Source organism: Leptodactylus fuscus, chromosome 2 (genome assembly GCF_031893055.1).
Source record: "Leptodactylus fuscus isolate aLepFus1 chromosome 2, aLepFus1.hap2, whole genome shotgun sequence".
Lineage (NCBI taxonomy): Eukaryota > Metazoa > Chordata > Amphibia > Anura > Leptodactylidae > Leptodactylus > Leptodactylus fuscus.
In genome coordinates this window covers 89,174,799-89,194,816 of record NC_134266.1, presented here as the reverse complement: position 1 = coordinate 89,194,816, position 20,018 = coordinate 89,174,799, and the positions used below count along the sequence as shown (strand labels likewise).

The following is a 20,018-nucleotide window of genomic DNA, read 5'->3' as shown; positions in this document are numbered from 1 at the left end:
GTACTCTGAAAAAAGTTAGATTTTGGTATCACAGTCACAGTTTGGTAGGTGCAGTATAGCTTTTTAACATATTAGTGAACAACAGCAAAATCCTGCTTGTCTTCTGTATTCGTGTTTTTGGGAGTCCGAGCTCTTGTTGTAGTTGATGTTTGCGGTATATATAGTATATATACACATTGTATACACCATAAGCTATTATTTTAAAAGTATTTTGTATATGAATGTGAGATTGAACATGAGTTTTAGGTGCAAATATGTGTTTTAGCGTATTTTTTCAAAAAATTATTTGTGTTGGTCGCAAAGTTGCATGAAGGTGGATGTGGCTATCGATGACCCATTAAGACATTTGTAATCTTCAGATTGTCTACTTTCAAAAAATATATAGGGTTTAGGGGTTCACTTACTTTTCATGGTGTGTAATCCGTACATTTTATAGGATGATACTTTAACATTTCCAGCTTCAAAGCAGAATTTTGTTCCTTCCAGTTCTAGCGATTTTCTGAAGACACGTGCATGCGGGTTCAGGCCATAGTGATATGTATGAACTCTGCCCATGTTGAACTCTTATTTTTAGGAGGTTTGGTGCATTTAATTTTTTGTTTGGTTTCCGCTTTTAACAACTAATATACATTTATTTGCATTTTTTCATAAAACATTCACTTTAAATCAAAATTGCATGAAGGTGCCTGTTCGTATACAGTACCAAGTGGCATTCTGACAATGCTGCAGGTGTCTACTTTAAGAAAATATATAGGTATGGGGGGGGTTGGATGCTTTTTTAATGTTGCAATTTAGGTTTGATTTGTCCATCTCAAAACTGTGAAAATTGCTCTGGCTACTGGAGGTGCAAAATTTCCAGAGACCCTTGGCAGCGAAAAGGTTAATGTCCGGGATCAGTGCAGGCATTAGCGCCAGATTTTTGTTGTATAAAACAGCAGAGATATGGTGGCTATTGTGGCCACTCGACTACTGAGCAGCCACCATATTTAAAAACCCGACATCAGCCATACTATTACAGCATTGGGAAGGGGTTAAAGTCGACCTGTGTATTAACAGCCATTTGGACTCTTCTTTCCTTTGCTCCTCTTGAAATGCCACTTTATCAAAACAGCTAGATTAAACAATGGCACCAATATTGAGTGTTTTGCATAGTGTCACTGTTTGTGTTAATCAGTGAAAACTTCTTTCTCACCCATTCATTTGAATGGGTGAGAAAGCTGTCCGGCCGTGAGCGGCGGTGAGCGTTTTGCGCTCTCCGCCGCGAAACCGGGTTTTATAATCTGGACACAGAGTCGGACATGCAGTACTCTGTGTCGGATAAAAAAATCCGGTTTCGCGGCGGAGAGCCTAAAACGCTCACCGCCGCTCACGGCCGGACCCGGTCTATGGTTTCCGTCTTCTGCCATGCAGAAGACAGAAACCACAGAACGGAGACCAGAACACAGGTGTGAACCCAGCGTAAGCTGCTTTCCCCGCAAAATGTAATATTTGCAAACTTGAAAACTGCCTCGGTATGTCAGTTCTTTTCACCAGTACCCAGAATTGTACACAATATTGTGAGTTCTGACACGTGATTGGTGGCTTGTCATGGGCAACTATATACCTCTTTAAAAGGAGGTCAACGTTGGATAATATTTAATTATGATATCAATAACCAATATTAATTGTTCCCTTATTTTCACCTTTTCCCTTTTATTAACGATTATCTCAGGATAATAAAATATGTTTATTAAAGGGGTTCTCCTATCTCAGCCTTTCAGCCAGGCTGCCTGTAGTGTCTGCTTCTCACTTCCTGTATTTCTCTCCCTCCCCCTCCATCCTGCTGAACAGGACACATAACACTTCTGCAGGTCAGATAATATGGAGATTATTGTACAGGATGGACTCAGTGTTATCTGTGTGTTTACTTAGATAGATAACAGACTTTGCTTTATCAGCAAAGTGCAATTAGCTGAACGATTGTCCAGCCAGCACTGAGTAGGTGATGTCACTTGTCCTATCTCCCAGGTCATGTGGTTATAGCAGCGCTGTGTAAACAATGGGAGGAATAAGGTCACATACCAGGCAAAGAAAGCAGAATTTCTAAAGCAATATACTTAGAAAAAGGCTTCAATTTACATAAGTTACCAGTATAGACAGGATCCTTGAGATGGGACAACCCCTTTAACTAACACTAATATACTAAATGTTAAATGTAAGACAGTACAAAGTAAATATAAATTTACAATACAGTGTCCAAACTGTGCATACTTCTATGTATGAAGAAGAAGATAGTAAATACGTCACAATACAGATCCAAGAATACAACCTCAGTTAACTTAAAGGAGTATTCCTACAAACAAAATTATTTTTAAATTTGTAGATAATTAAAAGTTATGCATTTTTGCAAATATAAATAATTAAACATTTTGCAGAGTTTGAAAGATTTTCTCAAAATTTCTTGAGGTCACAACTTGTTATCTTGATTGGTTGCCAGTGGATATGACCATGAATTCAGGACCTTTCTAAAGTCTGAAAATCAGCCATGATTTCCTTATTGTAGCCGGGATATATTCTGATACATGTAGTGTCCCTGCTTGATAACCCAGCTACAATAAGAAAATCATGGCTGAGTTCCTGACAAATCCCAGACCAAAGAAAGTGTCTGCATTTGTGGTCGTATCCATTGGCAACCAATCAAGACAAGAGAGAGATGTGGTTCTGAAGAGAGAGACAGAGCTAGGTAACTGTATTAAAGAGAAAGGGACATACTAATGCCTCGTTCAAATCTGCGTTTGCTAATCCGTTTGGGGAGTTCGCATGGGGACCCCCCCCCCCCGAACGGAATACCAAACACACTGGCAAGCAGTGTGCAGTGAGAGCACATGGACCCCATAGACTATAATGGGGTCCGTGTGCTCTCCGTGTGGTGTCCACACGAAACATGTGGACAGAAAAGTACTTTGTGATCTACTTTCTTGTACGCATGATTCGTGTGGGCAGCACGCTGAAAGCACACGGACCCCATTACAGTCTATGGGGTCTGTGTGCTTTCACTACACACCACTTGTCAGTGCGTTCGGTAGTCCGTTCCCATGCGGACTCCCCGAATGGATTACCAAATGCAGATGTGAACGAGGCATAAGCCTGCTTCTCTTGGAGTAGTCAGATGGTCTGGACTCAGGACTTCTGGTGGTGAGGAGCTTCTAAAACCAAAAACTGTTCTATGTCCTCTGAAGCCTCTTTTTATATAGTTATGATGTGGCCCATCCTGATTGGTCGAACCATCAGATAATTGTACTTCTCTGTTGGAATGTCTTTGTATATTCCCAAATATGGATAGTTAGCCTTTTATCCTGACTTTTATGGTTTGGCCACAGACACCTTTCCAAGTCTTTGTTCTCATACACAAAAGAATTAGATTCTGATCGTTTCACTTTGTATTCTATCCCACCTCCTAGCATACCCAAGACAATACCTCGACTTAGTTGTTCTGGTAGATAAAAGAACTAGTAAACAAAGCCATATTATTACATATTACAGTATAACAAACTCTATTGAAGATCTAAAAAGAAGACACAGTGACACATATGACATGGAAAATAAAAATAACAACAAGCTAGTGCTCTTTGGGGATATCAGTTCGACCTGAAATGCTCATACATTGGGCTGGATTCACACCAGTACTCGCTTTTCGTTCGTGATTCCATCCCCCATTCAGCTTGAAAAATGCAGAGAGAAAAGTTCTGCAAGCAGGACTTTTCTCTCTGCATTTTCAGGGTGGAAACCCAGCAGCCCATTATAGTTTTTCCCAGGTAGCACACTGACCCATTCATTTTTGTCAGCCCACTCACTCAGTCATGTGTTGGGCTCAGGGCTGGCTCCAGGTTTTTATGGGCCCTTGGGCGACAGAGCCTCAGTGGGCCCTCTTGTAAAGGAGGTGGGGGAGTTGAGACACTGTGCGTTGCAGATGAAGCGAGTGACGTCATGCAGGAGTGTGGCGTCACCAACGCCATACCTCCCAATCTTTTAAAGAGTAGAAAGAGGGGCAAAATGTGCGGCGCGCTCTGCGCGCCGCGGCAAATTTAGCTCCACCCACTTTTTATGTTGATTCCACCCATTCTCATTCATTTATTATGTGCTCCCACACAGTATAATCCTCCTACAGTCACCTGTAAATTATATGCCCCCTCTCCATCTCTCCCCCAGTTTCATATACACCCTTCCTCTGCCCCCAGTTTCATGTCCCCCCTCCATCTCTGTCCCCAGTTTCATCATGTTCTCCCCCTTCATCTGCCCACAGTTTAATGTCCCCCGTCTCTGGCCCAGTGTCATGCCGTTCCCCCCCCCCCTCCCCTTCATTTGCCCCTTCAGTTTCATTGGGCCCCCTCCATCTCTGTCCCCAGTTTCATGCCGTTCTCTCCCCACCCCCTTCCCCAGTGTCATGCCGTTCCCCCCCCCCTTCATTTGCCCCCTCAGTTTCATTGGGCCCCCTCCATCTCTGTCCCCAGTTTCATGCCGTTCTCTCCCCACCCCCTTCATCTTCCCCAGTGTCATGCCGTTCCACCCCCCTCCCCTTCATTTGCCCCCTCAGTTTCATTGGACCCCCTCCATCTCTGTCCCCAGTTCCATGCTGTTCTCCCCCCCTCCATCTGCCCCAGTGTCATGCTGTTCTCCCCCCCTCCATCTGCCCCAGTGTCATGCTGTTCCCCCCTCCCCTTCATTTGCCCCCCAGTTTCATGGGCCCCCTTCATTATGTTTCACCTTAATATGTAATACAAAACAAACACTTACATCACTCACCTTCTATCACTCACCTTCCCTCGTTCCCCCGACGTTCCTCTCTCTCTCCCTCCAATCACATACGCGATGCAGGAGCAGTGAGATCAGCTCCTGCTTAGCTCCGGACCGGCTTGCGTGTGTAGGCGTGATGCGATGACGTCATCGCGCCTACACACGCAAGCCGGAGCTTTAAAGCAGGAGCTGATCTCACAGCTCCTGCATCGCGTATGTATTTCAGCTCATCGGCGGACGGACGCCGATGAGCTGAAATTGTGACAGGCAAGTGCCGAGGGGCCCCCAGAGGCTCTGTGGGCCCCGGCACTTGCCCGACTATGCCGTGCGCTGACGCCGGCCCTGGTTGGGCTGACAGTCTGGGCCGCAAAACTCAGGACAGGTCCTATTCCTGTCCAGTTTTGAGGCCGTGCTTCATTGAATAGGAGCTGCGGAAACATGAGCAGCACATGGATGACATCTGTGCGCACCCATGCCTTTTTTTTTTTTTTCTCTTAATGTAGATTGAGAGCCCCATTAATACATTTATTTTTCTTTCCTATCAGTATGTTTTTTTATAGAATGGGAGGAAATCCATGCAAACACGGAGAGAACATACAAACTCCTTGCAGCTGTTGGTCCTGGCGGGATTCAAACTCCAGCACTGCAAGGCTGCAGTGCTAACCACTGGGCCACCATGTTGCCCCTGCACCCATGCCTTTTAATCACAGTCCGCGGCTAGAACATGGTCTTGTGCAACCAGCCTAAACCTGTTCACACAGTGGATTCTGCTTTCCATTGTATTCAAAAGAATGGAGATTAGAGCAGAACAGTGAAAAACAGAAAAGCCTCCTGCCTGAACTTACTGCATATTCCGCAGCTCGAGAAGTTCCCCACCTAGCAAGTTGCAGTTTGGCTGCAGTTTGCTAGGTGGGGAACTTCTCGAGCTGTGGAATATGCAGTAAAAAAAAAAAAGCGATGTGGAAAAAAATGTGGCAGAAAGGCTATGCGGTTTTCTCCGCAGCACTATTCACAGAAATGATACCTATAAGGAAACTACCAGCCCTTATGTAGGTTTCATTGATATGCTGCAATTTCCAAAATGGCAACTGTTTTGGATATGACAATTCCACTTCAAGTAGTTTTCTGCAATATGTGGATGGGATCCGCTACAGAAGGGGAATTTATTAAACCATAAACACCAATTTTCTGACATATATGGGCACAACTAACAAGTGGGTGGAGGACAAAGCAAAGCAGGTGTCTGGCCAACAAATTCATTAGACCTCCTACAACCCTATGACTGTGCATAGTGTGCACCTGCTTTACTTCCCCAGAGTGTGCTTTACTTGGTATATGACTGACAGAGGAAAATGTCTCATCTAGTACATGGGGGATTGTGCTGAATATTGCGTTGTATACAGCCCCATTACATATGCATGGGAAATACTACTAATGCCAACGTGCCCCAAGATGAAATCCTCGAGAGCGCAGTCCCGGGGTTTACCCTGAATTCACATTATACAGCAGCACGTTATATCGCGCCAAGAGCTTTTTAAAATCGCGCCCACTTACGAGAATCCGCATGCGCACTGGAACCCCACTCAGCCCGCCTTTATCAACGTCACAGGCGGCCAGGTTGCGTCACATGCTCCGCCCACTCTATGCTCTCTCCTTCGCAGCTCTTCCAGCTGTTAGACGGACGCCGGTGTCTGAGCTCAGGCCGGTGTTGTAGCCGCCATCGCTACCGGAGAGCCCAATGGCGGCGGGATTCTGTTCTATGACAGCTCGGGACTGTACAAGCGAGGCCTGATGTGTGCCGATCGGGACTCCACGTCCTCCCCGGGGTTCCGGGCCCTGCTAGGCCGCTTCCTGCACGGCCTGCTCCAGTATCGAGTGTTTCAGCTGTTCGGGGCTGCCTGGTCCTACCTTATGGGCCTGGCAGGAGCCTCGTTCTTGTCCTTGTTGCCCTCTGCCTGGGTGGTGCACAGATCGGTTGGGCCTGATGAGTTCCCCGAGATGCTTGAAGCCCTTGGGCTGCGGACGGGGCCATGGGAGGAGCTGGAAGAATGTCTGGAGGAGCTGGGTCCCTGGAAGGAGCTGCTGTCTCCTGCCATGAAAGCGGATCTGGAAATCATGAATCCGTGGAAAGGGTATGTGTCCTCCAGCAAGGAGCAGGAATCCTGGGACAATCCATTAGAGGGACTGGGCACCTGGCACAGCAAAGTGCAGGCACTATGGGAGCCAGGGCTGGGCACATGGAAAGATCATGACCAAGAAGAAGAAGATGAGTGTGGTAGTAAGACCTCACTCAACCACAGTAAGAATGAGTGTCCGCCATGTGATATTGACAATGAGAAGAGCGGTGCCCGGCTACACTCGCCGCCTCTTGGTGTGGTGTCCTGTATCTTTAACCCTGGCTCAGGTGGCGTCTTCACTTTGATTGACCTAGGAAATGATAAAAGTCTTCAGAATATAGATCTTAATGAACCCCATGGTCAAAGTCAGTCTAGAGTTGAAATTGAACATATCCGTAGCAAGAGACTCTGGTTCCTGCAGAAGAACCAGGGCCAAGATGTCTCCACCACTGAGCTCAAGCAAAAGCAACCTGATCAGGAAGTTGTCCACAACGTATCTGTTCTGAATGATCCCCCTAATCTTACCAAGATAGATCTGCCTGTATTCAGCTGGCATGATGGAAACCTCAAAGACTTCTCTCCTGACAGTCAGGTGTCAGATTTTGACTTGGAGCAGAGCAATGTTTTAGATCTTCCAGCTACGGAGCCAGATTCCAAACCTTCCCACCCGCTTTCTCTACGGGTTCCAAAACCATTGTTTTCAGACAACACCCAGAATCCACCCAGCCCAGATCAGGACCAAGGGTATCACAGTTTGGAGGACTGGCAGTGCTTGAATATTAAACAAAACCTCCAGTCAGGGGGCATATCACCACCTGAAATCCATGATGGAGCTCATGTGCCTACAGACCTTTCATGTTCAGTTATGAAAGACTTAAATGTTGATCTTGACAGTGATGACATGGACTCTGATCTAGAGGAGAAAAATTGTGCCCCCTCTATTCCTGTTTGCACTAATAAACACATTGGCTATATTTTGGGTACAGTTGTGAGTGATGATGAAGAGGAGGACAACCGTTCCCAATGTGAAGATGATTGGGATGACGATGAGGGTGATGACGATGATGATGGATTTGACAGTGAAGGATCAGTATCTGCTACAGAAGGTGACATTCCTGTCCCTAAGGAGGTTGTGTTGTGGAACTCGTTTTGTAGCGCTGATCCTTATAATCCACAGAACTTTACTGCCAGTTTGCATACTGGTCCAGTTGCTGAGGAGAATGCCAACTGCGAGGACCAGGAAGCTGTCGTTTCTGATGAAGAATCGTGGTGTGACAGCGATGCAGTGTCAGACAGTGACAGCGAGGATGACTTTAGTGCTGATGAGCAGGAAAACTTAAAACTGTGGAATGGGTTCCTCAAATCTGAAGATCCCTACAACCCTTTATGTTTTAAAGCCTCGGTACAAACCTTAGAGCAAAAAAGACATAGCAGCGATGCTGCCAGCAAACATATAGAACTTGTTTGTACGAGCCCCTCAAGTTGTGAATTGACTGTACCCACAAACCCCACTGATTCTCAGCTTTTACGGTTGAGAGAGACTAACAGTGTGTCCAAGAAGGAAAGTGCCAATGTTGGTCGTAAAAAGGTATCTAATTCAGCTACTAGCTTATTTCTTATATAAGTCATGCACTTTGTAATCCTCAAGCATTATGCTGTTTATGCTTATTGTCCTGTAAGTCTAGTCTGCTAATATTAATATAGGGCCACTAAGGTGTCAGAATGTGTTCACCATGCCTGCAATGATATTTGTGGCATGTTGTCTATATATATATCTGTCTGATAGTTTTACTTTGGCTGTTTGTATGTTGGCAGTAGCGGATTTCAGCGTTGGTTTATGTTGCCTGTTTTGGGCCTACTGCAGGTCTAGGGTTGCAGAATCCTGTTGAGGGTCCTGCATAGTGTACTCACTAGAAGCTTGCCTAATGTTAGTGGACAGGTAACATATGAAATAACCCACATTTTTTTCCTGTTAGACATTAGCATTCTTTACTGAAGTCTGAGGTATTTGCGTAACTTTTGACATGTCATAGTACGAGTTTGTGTCTTTAGTACATGTGTGTAATACAAAGTGACTAAGTATAGGTTATTACCTTGTTGCTCTTGGGAAAGAAGGAATCTTTACTTTTTGAGTCACAATTGTTATTGTTTATTTCTATAGCACCATTAATTCCATGGTACTTTACATACAATACACAAAATATACAGGTAGATATAATACTAACAGTGACCGACTGGCACGGTGGGGTAGAGGGCCCTGCCCGTGAGGGCTCGCAATGCTCAAACTGTGTGTTCCTGTGTGGAAAATTTACTCTGATAAGCTGTCTCTTATTAGAGGTGCCCAAGGCCATGGGATCTGCCCACATGCTTCTCAGGCTATGTTCACATCTACGCCGGAGTCTGTCCGCCAACTGACCCCATTATAGTCCGTGTGGTCTGTAGGGCTATGTATGTCACAGCTCTTTTAGTGGTCTGCACCTCTGCTGTCCGGATCCACCTGTAGACCCGAATGGGGGAGGTGCAACACTAGTGTGAATCTAGTATCAGTTGTCCAACTGCATTCTCCTTGTAGGAAATTAGAGCTTTCTTGAAGTGTTGCGTTTGGCTTTCTTACTTGTATGTATTTTTATCCATTTAACATTGCCTTGCTAGGGTTTACTTAAGGTCAATAGACGTGTAATATTTTTTTTTTTTTTTTTTTTTTTAATGTAGATTGTGAGCCCCACATAGCTCACAGTGTACATTTTTCCCTATCAGTATGTCTTTTTTGGAATATGGGATGGAAATCCATGCAAACACGGGGAGAACATACAAACTCCTTGCAGATGGTTTTATGTCCTTGGCGGGATTTGAACACTAGGACTCCAGCGCTGCAAGGCTGCAGTGCTAACCACTGAGCCACCGTGTGGCCCCAATATTTTTATTTATTTTTTTAAGTAGTGATTTAAGGCTTGGACTAGACTGCAACTTCAACCATAACACATAGTGTAATAGTGTAGTGCTGCTTACCTGCAAGTATTCCGTTTCTTTTCAATACTTGTGGTACAGGTTGCAATTGTTTTTGGTTTTTTTTGTGTTTTTTTTTTTTTCCCCTCTCCTGTTCAAAGTTGGCTTTGGCCAAAGTCGTTGTGTAGGTCAAGCTTGAATTCACATATGGCCAAGACTTTACCTAATATAAATACAATAGGGACATGCTTTCAGATCTTCTCAGTAGTGAAGACACAGGCTTTGGGCCTGTAATAGCTAATAATATTCACAGTTTTAACATTTTGTACATGTCTTCTGTCCCCCTGTAAGACATCTTTTACACACTTAGAGGTCAGATTGAATTCTTCATGTTACAGACCTGTTTGGCAAGAACATTAATGACGTGTGGCCTAGATCTTAGGACCTTGAGTAGGACCTGCTGGTGCAGGATCTGTGAGAGGTGTCTGGTCAGCTATTGTGTCATAGTCTGTCATGACCAAGGGGCAGTTGTGATATTTATTTTCAGTGGGTTTTTCTCTTTGTAACGTTGTATTGAGAACAAATTTTGCTGGAAAGTAAAATGTCAGAGTAGTGTACTATGAGTGTTCTGCTGATATACGTGTGACCTTATTGTCCCTGCAGTTCTAGCACATGCTGTGTCAGTGTTGGCCTAAGAGTCATGGGCTTTGTCCTTTAGAGGTGACTGGGCTAATAATACCATACCTATCCAGTAATATAATTCTCATATATTGTCCCTGTAGTCGCAGGTTACAACAACTTGGTTCATTTCCATCTTATGACGTCACTGACTTATTCATGCCATGATTTGTAGCTGTCTAGTGCTGTGCTTGTGTGTCCTTATACCAAGTGGGGTCTAAAATAAGACCTATCCTTGTTACCTATAGAATCAATCAGAGTTTAACTTTTATTTCTTAAAGGGATTTTATAGGAGTAGAGCCCAATAAATAACATTGGTGTGTGACTGCCTGGATAGCCTTAATAATATGCACAAGCTTATTTTACCTATAGCATTATGATTGTAGTTAATGGCCGCCGGTGCTGTTCTGTGTGAGAAACTAGTTGAAGAATGTAACTTGGGTTATCTCCTGCTGGACACCGGTGGAGGGGAGGGCTTTATATGGCTCCTTTCTGTACCTGCTGCCAGACAGGATTTCTGAAACACTGACCATCTTAGTGGATGGTTATGGAGCAGCGTAATCTCTTACCTCAGCTGTTCCACCATTATCTGCAGAAACCCTGTCAGGCTGCTCAATAGCCTAAATAAAAAAGGCTGAGATTGGTTTTGACTCCATGTCTCCAGCAGCAGGAAACTACACTACTTACACTATGGGTTTCATGCAAGACTGCCTTGGTGGCCATTTTGTTTACGACCATCAAACTCCTATAGGCAAACCAAGCTCCTGCCTATTACGAAGGGTATTAGGGTGAGTTCACACTGAGTATACGCCAGCTTATTCTGAACGTAAAACACGTTCAGAATCAGCGCGTATAAAGCAGTTCCCATTCATTTCAATGGGAGCCGGCATACGAGCGCTCCACATAGAAATGAATGGGCTGCTTTTTTCACTACATTTAAGTGACTGGGAAGTGCCCACGTGTACGGCTAGCTCTGCTCATGCCGAACCGTAGAAATGGCTCCCGTAGAAATGAATGGGAACTGCTTTATACGCGCTGATTCTGAACGTGTTTTACGTTCAGAATAAGCTGGCGTATACTCAGTGTGAACTTGCCCTTACTCTGAATTGTTTTCTGTTTATTTTTTCTTACCCAGTTGCTGTCAAACTCCTGGTAGAAATTTTTTTTTTTCATCCATCTGAATGGATTAAGACTTAGGCCCCATTCACACGGAGCGGGGCGGATTTTGGCGTGGGAATCCATGTCATAATCTGCCCCCTTACAGTGGTGGTCTATGTAGACTGCTAGCGTTGTTTTTTTCGCTAGCGGTATTAAGGTCGCTCTGGTCCACCCCAAACTTCTCATTTAAATCCACTAACGTTCTTCATCAAACACAAGTAAAGGGGTATTATATACCCTGCTGACATGTTTTTGAGGTACATTCTCAACAGAAATCAGGAGCCATATTGCAATTACATGTAACTTGGAATAGATGTGGAAATAGAGTATCAACATGAGCATAAGTAAAATTGTGGGTCACTATGTACATTAGGTTCAGGATTAGTTAAAACCCAAAGTGAAACTTGGGCCCTCCTGTGTGAAGCTGTTCCTTTTTTCAGCACGTTGCATTATATTTCCTTGTTTGCCCTCTACAAGGGTGATGTAGTTATTATTGTACCTTTTAGAACCATATCGTAGCATCCCTGGTAATGGTTTCCCAAGAGATAGGAGACAGACTGATGCAAAGGACTGAAACACAAAACCCGCGTCGGGATAAGGCTGATGAAACTGTAGGACAGACTGGTATTCCATGGGGAGGCAACACGTAGCATAATAGGCGCATATGCAATAATGTGAAAAAATAAAATCACACATTTAGATTAATCGGAAATACTACACCAAGGCCAAACCTTATGGGATATGAAAGACAGGGTTTTGTTGAAAGAATATCTCCTCTGTGGGGTTTCCTAACTATTAGCACTACCAGACTCCTATTCTTTGTAGGATTCTTGGTAATTATGACTATATAGAGATATATATTTTCATAGTGTTGCATGGTAACATAGGCATGGCTGGTGTCAGAGGTGTTATTAATTCAGTGACTACATATAAAACTATTTTATTTATTTAGCACTGTCGAAGTAAAATAACTCGGGAATAACAGGGTTAATAGGAGCTCAGATCCAGCAATTAGTCAGCATTTGTTTGCTTGTGAGAGATATGTCATTCTATGGGCTAGCATGACTCCGCACTTATACACCCACTTGCTCATTTGGGCTGAGCTGCAAACTGATAAGGTTTTTTTTTTTCTAGTGTGTTGTCACAAGTGGAGGGTTCACACCTTAAATGAAAACTTTTTGTTTTATTGTGGCGATATGCACTGTAATAATGTCCGCCAAAGCCACCAATTTTGGTGGGATCATCTGGCCTTTTAAGGAGTATGGTAATGCACAACTTTTTCTCCAATGGCATATGTTAGGGGAAGGATTGGGCAGCTGAATATCAACATGCCCAATTTCTTGTTCATAGTAGAGGTAAGCTGTGGTAAGAAGTGTCTGGCAGAGCCTTGTGGCCCCTTTAAGCTCCGTTTACATGGGTCACGGGATGGTGTATTTTGGTCCTGATTTTGAAGTGGGAAGCCGCGTCAGAATGGGACTAAAATGCGGCTTCCGACAGACGTGGTTTCCCGCTCTGGAGTAGGCCCAAATGAATAGACCTAGTCCGGAGGGTGCTTCTGCGAGGCGGACACCGGGGCTGAATCAGCCGCGGAATCCGCCTGATTAAAGGTCAGCTCACTTCTTTTTTCCGTCAGCGGGAACATACCGGTCACGGAAAAAAGGAAGCCAGTGGTCTGCATAGACCTCTATTGTGAGGCCATAGTTTTTTTTTTTTTTGTTTTTTTTTTAAATTCTGCTGCAATAGTCTGTATCTCATGAAACCAAATCTTATGAAACCCTAATTTGGTGCGGTGGAGCAAACTTTGATGATTTTTGCTAAATTTCTATTTGCATTGCATTTTCTCTTCGGTGCATGTTTCTCACTATATTTTTGTTGTCTTTCTAGGTGACCTTCTGTGACAAAATCACTGTATACTATGTTTGCAATGAAGAAGAACGCAAAGGTCAGTGGGAGGAGTTCGCCAGGGACCACTGCCGATTCCAAAGGCGCATACAGGAAACAGAGTCTGTGATTGGACATTGCTTTACCCTTGACCACAGACAAAGGGTGTGGAGACGAATGCAAGAAATGTGGTGCAGCTAGCCCCTCCCTATTTTAATGCAACAGACTCTTTGCAGACGTTTTTAACTATCACAGTTACAATTCTATATTCTTTACCTTTTATCCTACAGGAAGAGGGGGGTGGTAAACCCAGAGAATAATGTTATTGCAAGCCTAGCTTAGCTTCTACTACATGATGAAGTTAACAGCCCACTGCTTTTTCTAATCTCCTATAGCCCAGCTTCAAGGTGCCAGAATGACATAATGAGGCCAATGTCACCATTTCCAGATTTCTGTCCTTTAAGAGTGCACTTTAGGTTTACTGACCAGGATATCCTAAGTTATCTGTTTACTCATTTACATTATGTCTATTCTTAAAGAACCTAACACAATGCTGCTTCTGCTGTAGATATTGGGAGACGTCGTCTTGGTTTTATGAAATATTATTTTGCATAATACAATTTCTTCCTTATTTTAGATAGTAAGTAACTTTGGTTCAGTATTTGGCCACATTTTCTGAGCAGGAGTATGGATTGACCAGTGAAGACGTGTATTTCCTGGTAGTATCTTTGCATAATACTTCCTGCTGTATGAAGAGAAACTACCGCAGTTGGTGTGTACAAAACTGAAGGGACAAACCTGCTTTTGTTTGCAATGCAAATGTCTGTAGGAACTGTGGTCGAAAACAAGCCAAGCAGTTGCCATATAACCAGAATTTCCTCAGTTATATAGTATGTGACAATGTTACCCACATCCACACAACAGTACCGCAGAATTTATTTATTTCCCCTGCAGCAGATATATGGGCGTCATTGATACATTTTTGATTTCTGGATGGGTACCGCAAAATTGTCACAAATTATCAAAGGAACTCCCCACATTTTCTTTAGGCCCTCTTATGACTTAACCAGAGAAATAGAATCAAAAAGCCAAATATATAGATGTTCATAACAAACTTGCCCCTTTATGTGTACTTGACTGTAAAACATTTCTCAGTTATATCATGGATGAATAATCTTACACATTCACAATTAATATTTGTCATTTCTTCTGCGCATCTTATTTATAATAGGCTTATTTAAAATGAAGCTTCACTTAGATTCTAAGTAGTTCTTATGAGCTGTTTACAGTCCATCTGTTACTTATGTCCCTAAGGACTATTTTATACCAATGATGTGGTTTTCCATAGAACCAGTTCTAGTAACTATACTGTACTGTAAGGCCTGCTTCAGATGGTTGTGTACTTGGTACGTTTCCAGGACTGACTTGTACTTGTCTGGGATATATCATGGTGCTGTGAGCTCCAAACTGACTTTGGGTCTACTTTTTTGTACTTTAAGCATAGTTTGGGTACAGAAAAGTAGACCTGTGATAGTGTTGAAACTCACAGCATCATAGATTGTTGTGATGCAGTGAGCTTGGCTAAGCTGAGCCTTGGTCTGTCCAGGGAAATAGACATCAGACCAACTATACAAAATGGAGCAAGCATGGCTGTCTAAAACAAGCTTAAGACTATCAGTTCCACATGATCATGGACATGGTGGATTGTAGTTCTTATTTCTACGTAATAAGGACCTTTCTGCCATTGAGCTACAAGATGCAGAAGTTTTACTTTAAGGCCTCAATAACATATAGAGGTATTATGGCAGAGAGCCACACTATTACTGCATCTGTTCTTTCATCCTACTTTTGGATTAAGTGCCTAGCTGTCATAACTGCATCTATTGGTATAATTTATAATGGGATACAGATGACTAGAATAGACCATTGAGTATCAATTTTAATTCCCAAAGAATCCTGACTGAAAAAATTAAATCATGTTGTCACCATATGCATTATTCTTTTTTTTTGGCCATAAACCCGTCCAACAAATAAAGAAACATGGCAAAATATTAAATTTTATTTTTATATTAACATGAGGTTAATCACATGCAAGAGTGACTATGTATTTAATTTAAAAAAAAATCTATTTCTTTGTACAAAAATTTAAAAACTAATCTGTTAATTTTAATAAACATCTGCAAGAGTTTAACTGTCTCATGTGCACATTGTTTTCAGTTTAGTGTGAATAAAAAAGAAAATGAATCAAAATTCTGTGATTTGTGATATTATGCGAACACGTTGCCCTGGACTAGTCCCTGCATAGGGATTTGGAACTTCCTCATCAAAATGTACGGCTTACCAACTGAAATGTGATAAATATGTACAATAGTAAAGACCCAGTGGAATGCGGAAAAGGGCGATTTATGTGGGATTTTGGTAAAATACTGTTTAAAAAAAAAAAAAACAAGCCCATATACAGCAACAGAAAAATGTAAAAAGCTATGGCTCTTGAGACACATCTACTAAAAATAAATGACAAGTTACTATTTCCTCAAAGCTGAAAATGGCCTATCAGAGGTTAAAGTGACCCTTGACTTAACCATCTATTACAGTCAACTGGTCAACAAAGGATTATTGGTCAGAATTATAACAGTCATTCAGGAAACGATCTTGTATTTTAAGTACATCTATCACCATAGTCTGTAGTGTATCTTGTGCCATTCTCTCTTCTTTACCTAGAGAGTTAACCACAATGAAGGCACTGTCATAGGGACAACCTTGACCTAAAATGGCTGCAACCCCTGGTTTCCTTATATGTACTTCTCGTGGACAGTTTCCTTGTTGCATGCTCTGCTATTCTGATTATATGGTAGTACAGTCAGGTTTTTTTTTTACTAACTTTCTTCATGCTGTCATTTGAGACACATCATTTGCCCCACTTTTGTATCATAAATGATGCAGCTATGAACTGGTATATATTCCTTCCAAGGTGCTAGGCTTGACACTGGATGTAACTGATTCATAACAGGGCATGTCTCATAAATTGGGCGCTCCTTCACCGTTGCACAGGGCAAAGACTGTCCAATATGGGAGTCTTTATGTTTTACCCCCAAAGTGTAAGTTTTATGTACGGCATTGCAAAACACACTTTAGTAAGTGACAGGGAACTTGTGTAACATATAGTAAACTACTGACTGCAGCATATTGAGGGACTAAAATGCCAAGATTGACGTTATATCTAATGCAGAGTTTCAGCTTTTTTTTTTTTTTTTAATTTATTATTATTATTATTATTATTATTATTATTATTATTATTATTATTATACAGTGGATGGCAAACGCAGATCCTGTGAGCAGAGCTGCTGTGGATTAAACTCATATTGGATGTTAACAGTGCCTGGCATTAACATGGTGCCAGTGACATAGATTTACATTGTTTGGCACTACAGGGTTAATCCAAACCCCACTTCAAAGCCTGAAAATTTGGATCTAAGCATAGAGAATTTCCATTGTCATATTTTGTATGTAGTAACCGGTTTATTGATGGTGAGCAAGGATGAGGAATGGAATTCACACTAGCTGCCAAGGTGCTGATCCTCTTCTCTCCTGACAGTATAGTGCCAATTCATTTCTGAGCCGAATAAGAGTAAATTGAAATTTACTAATCTTAGAATTACAGTTTTTTACATTGGGATGTTGGGTATCACATGCCTAGCAATTGGTGTCTCTCCAGTCAATCTGGTCTTCATCAAATGAATCCGATTTTGTGCACTATAATTTATGCATCTGCTACATAATATTTAGACCAAAACACCACAGCCTTTCAGGCTAAATATAATAACCTTATACTCATAAGTGTATTTAGTGACATTTATTTACCCAGTGGCTTTTCTTAACCGATAAATTTAATACATTAAAATTTGGCACCAATCATGCCGTGGCTGATGGCTTCTGTGGTTGGACAGAAAATAGTACAAACAGTAGAAATAGATAACACGTGACCTGAGGAAGAGGAACCTGGCACTGGAGAAATCAGATGGTTGTTCTAAGAACCAAGCCAAAAGAACACCTGGGTGTGTTATACAATAACTATTAAAGTTGTCAGGTATAGATTCACAAGCCGTGCCCCTTCCACCCAAACAGTCATACAGGTGATATGTAAATTGTATAATTGCGTATTAAAAACTAACTGCAGGTTTCATAATTACCATCTGTACAACTGGCATCCTAGAACTTTTACATCCTATTAATATTATAAATGTGAAAGTTTGTGAGTTTGGATGTTCGGATGTTTGTTAGTCAATCACGCAAAACCCGCTCGACCGATTTGGCTGAAAGTTTCCACAAACATAGTTAATACACCCGATTGCGCAATAGGCTACTTTTCGTCACAATAGCGCACATACGTTTGTGCCAGGACCCCCACAAAACCCAAACTCACATCACCATCTCTGCAATCTCACACACTTTGGACCATAGCAAGCCACAAAATTCATATTGCCCTCTGCAGCCTCGCCCCTAACCCCACACAATCTCATATACATATACTTTACCACTTTGCCCCTCACCTTAACGATACTCCAGGAGGCTCTCTATAACGCTCCAGAGCAGCCATGTTTGCTGACCCCCACCGCTCTGACAATCCGCGACACCGCCCACCCATGTCAATACCCCTAGGCGGTCTAATAAATGCAAAAAAAAAAGTTTCACAAAAAGAGAAAAAAAAATTAAAACAAATAAAAAGGATTAAAAATTCAAATCACCCCCCTTTCCCTAGAACACATATAAAAGTAGTTAAAAACTGTGAAACACATACATGGTAGGTATCCCTGTGTCCGAAATCGCCCGCTCTACAAAGCTATACAAATATTTTTCCTGTTTGGTAAACGCCGTAGCGGGAAAAATGGTCAAAAGTGCCAAACCGCCGTTTTTTCACAGTTTTGATTCTGATACAAATTTGAATACAAAGTGATCAAAGCAATAACATTTCCCGAAAATGGTAGAACTAAAAAGTACACCCGGTCCCGCAAAAAAAGACGCCCTATACATCCCCGTACACGGACGTATAAAAAAGTTACGGCTGTCGGAATATGACGACTTTTCAGAAAATTTTTTTTTAACACAGTTTTGGATTTTTTTAAGGGGTCAAAATGTAACTAAAACCATATAAATTTGGTATCCCCGACATCGTAATGAAACACACAATACAGGGGATATGTCATTGTGGCTGCACAGTGAACGCTGTAAAACCAAAGCCCGTAAGAAAGTCACAGAAATGCATTTTTTCTTCAAATCAACCCCATTCTGAATTTTTCCCCTGCTTCCCAGTACATTATATAGAATAAATAATGGTGGCATCATGAAGAAAAATTTGTCCCAGAAAAATTAAGACCTCATATGGCTCTGGGAGCGGAGAAATAAAAAAGTTATGGGGTTTAGAAGGAGGGGAGTCAAAAACGAAAATCAAAAAATGCCATCGGCGGGAAAGGGTTAACTTCAAATACTTCTGTCCCAAAGTCACTATGTAAAGTTTCTCACAACACCGTATAGCAGCTCAAATACAAATTAACTTCAACACAACAGTCTCAAGTATTTTCTGAATTACAGCAAACACAAGATACAAACTTACATTTCATATCCCATACCTTATACACACTACGAAAACCTTACCCGCGCCTGTATATACACACTGCTACAATCACCGCAGACGAAGTCGCGGGTACCAGCTAGTAATACATAAAAGGCACTGCATATTATGTGCCAGTTCGTAACTGAGAGGGAAGAGAACTCTCTATTAGGACCCTGACCTGCTAACTGAAAATAGGTGATACTGTTTTTAAGACTCAGTAAAGCTAGACTAAGTATTCCTAGGGTATCTATCCATGATCTTCCCCAGATAGCTTCAAACTTAGCCGGATACTTTCACTTTGGGTGAACAACCCAGTCTAATCAATTTATGTCCGGTTTCCCTGACCAAACCTGGATTAGTTTGCATCTAGTTTACTGCCACTGTTTTTATCGCCTGGTTATAGCATCCTATTAATGCCCAGAGCAGTCATGTCATCTACTGCCTAAATTATTTCAAAGGCAGGTTTTTGGCTCCACAGGAATGTCTAATACATACAGCGACTGATAAGCTGCAGAACCCCACTTCAGCATCCGCTAAGATGTGCACTGCCATGCTATATGGAGCAGGTGGGTATTGTTCCAGCAGGTAGACTGGACTCTATGTAGGGCACTATACAATTTATTTATTTTTTTTCTTTCCATGTCTTTTCACCGTTTGTCACTGGATGAAGGGGCGCGAACACACTTATTAGACTCTCCCAACGTCTAAGAGAAAGAGTTTTGCGGCCCTTAGGCTCCCTCCTTTCTTGCTACCCGGACCACCTTTGCTCATGTGGAGATGGGCACAGTTATCGGCTCATGGTAGTACACATTGGGGTGAGAGCCCTTGTGGAAGTTGGAGCTAGTAGTCTAGTG

General features: G+C 42.3%; 1 protein-coding gene across 1 annotated transcript; it reads left to right on the top strand.

Moving 5' to 3' along the window:
- The first annotated feature begins 6,424 nt into the window (after positions 1-6,424).
- On the top strand, positions 6,425-15,732 carry PPP1R15B (protein phosphatase 1 regulatory subunit 15B). Its single transcript, XM_075264092.1, has 2 exons — positions 6,425-8,478; positions 13,557-15,732. Exons 1-2 carry the CDS (start codon positions 6,565-6,567, stop codon positions 13,752-13,754), a joined length of 2,112 nt encoding a protein of 703 aa, XP_075120193.1. The 5' UTR covers positions 6,425-6,564; the 3' UTR covers positions 13,755-15,732.
- The last annotated feature ends 4,286 nt before the right edge of the window (positions 15,733-20,018 follow it).

Bases quoted from the DNA above. Each gene is read 5' to 3' on its own strand.
- PPP1R15B (XM_075264092.1), top strand. From the start codon at position 6,565: ATGTGTGCCGATCGGGACTCCACGTCCTCCCCGGGGTTCCGGGCCCTG. The intron at 8,479-13,556 runs GTATCTAATTCA...TTGTCTTTCTAG, and splicing joins CCAATGTTGGTCGTAAAAAG to GTGACCTTCTGTGACAAAAT.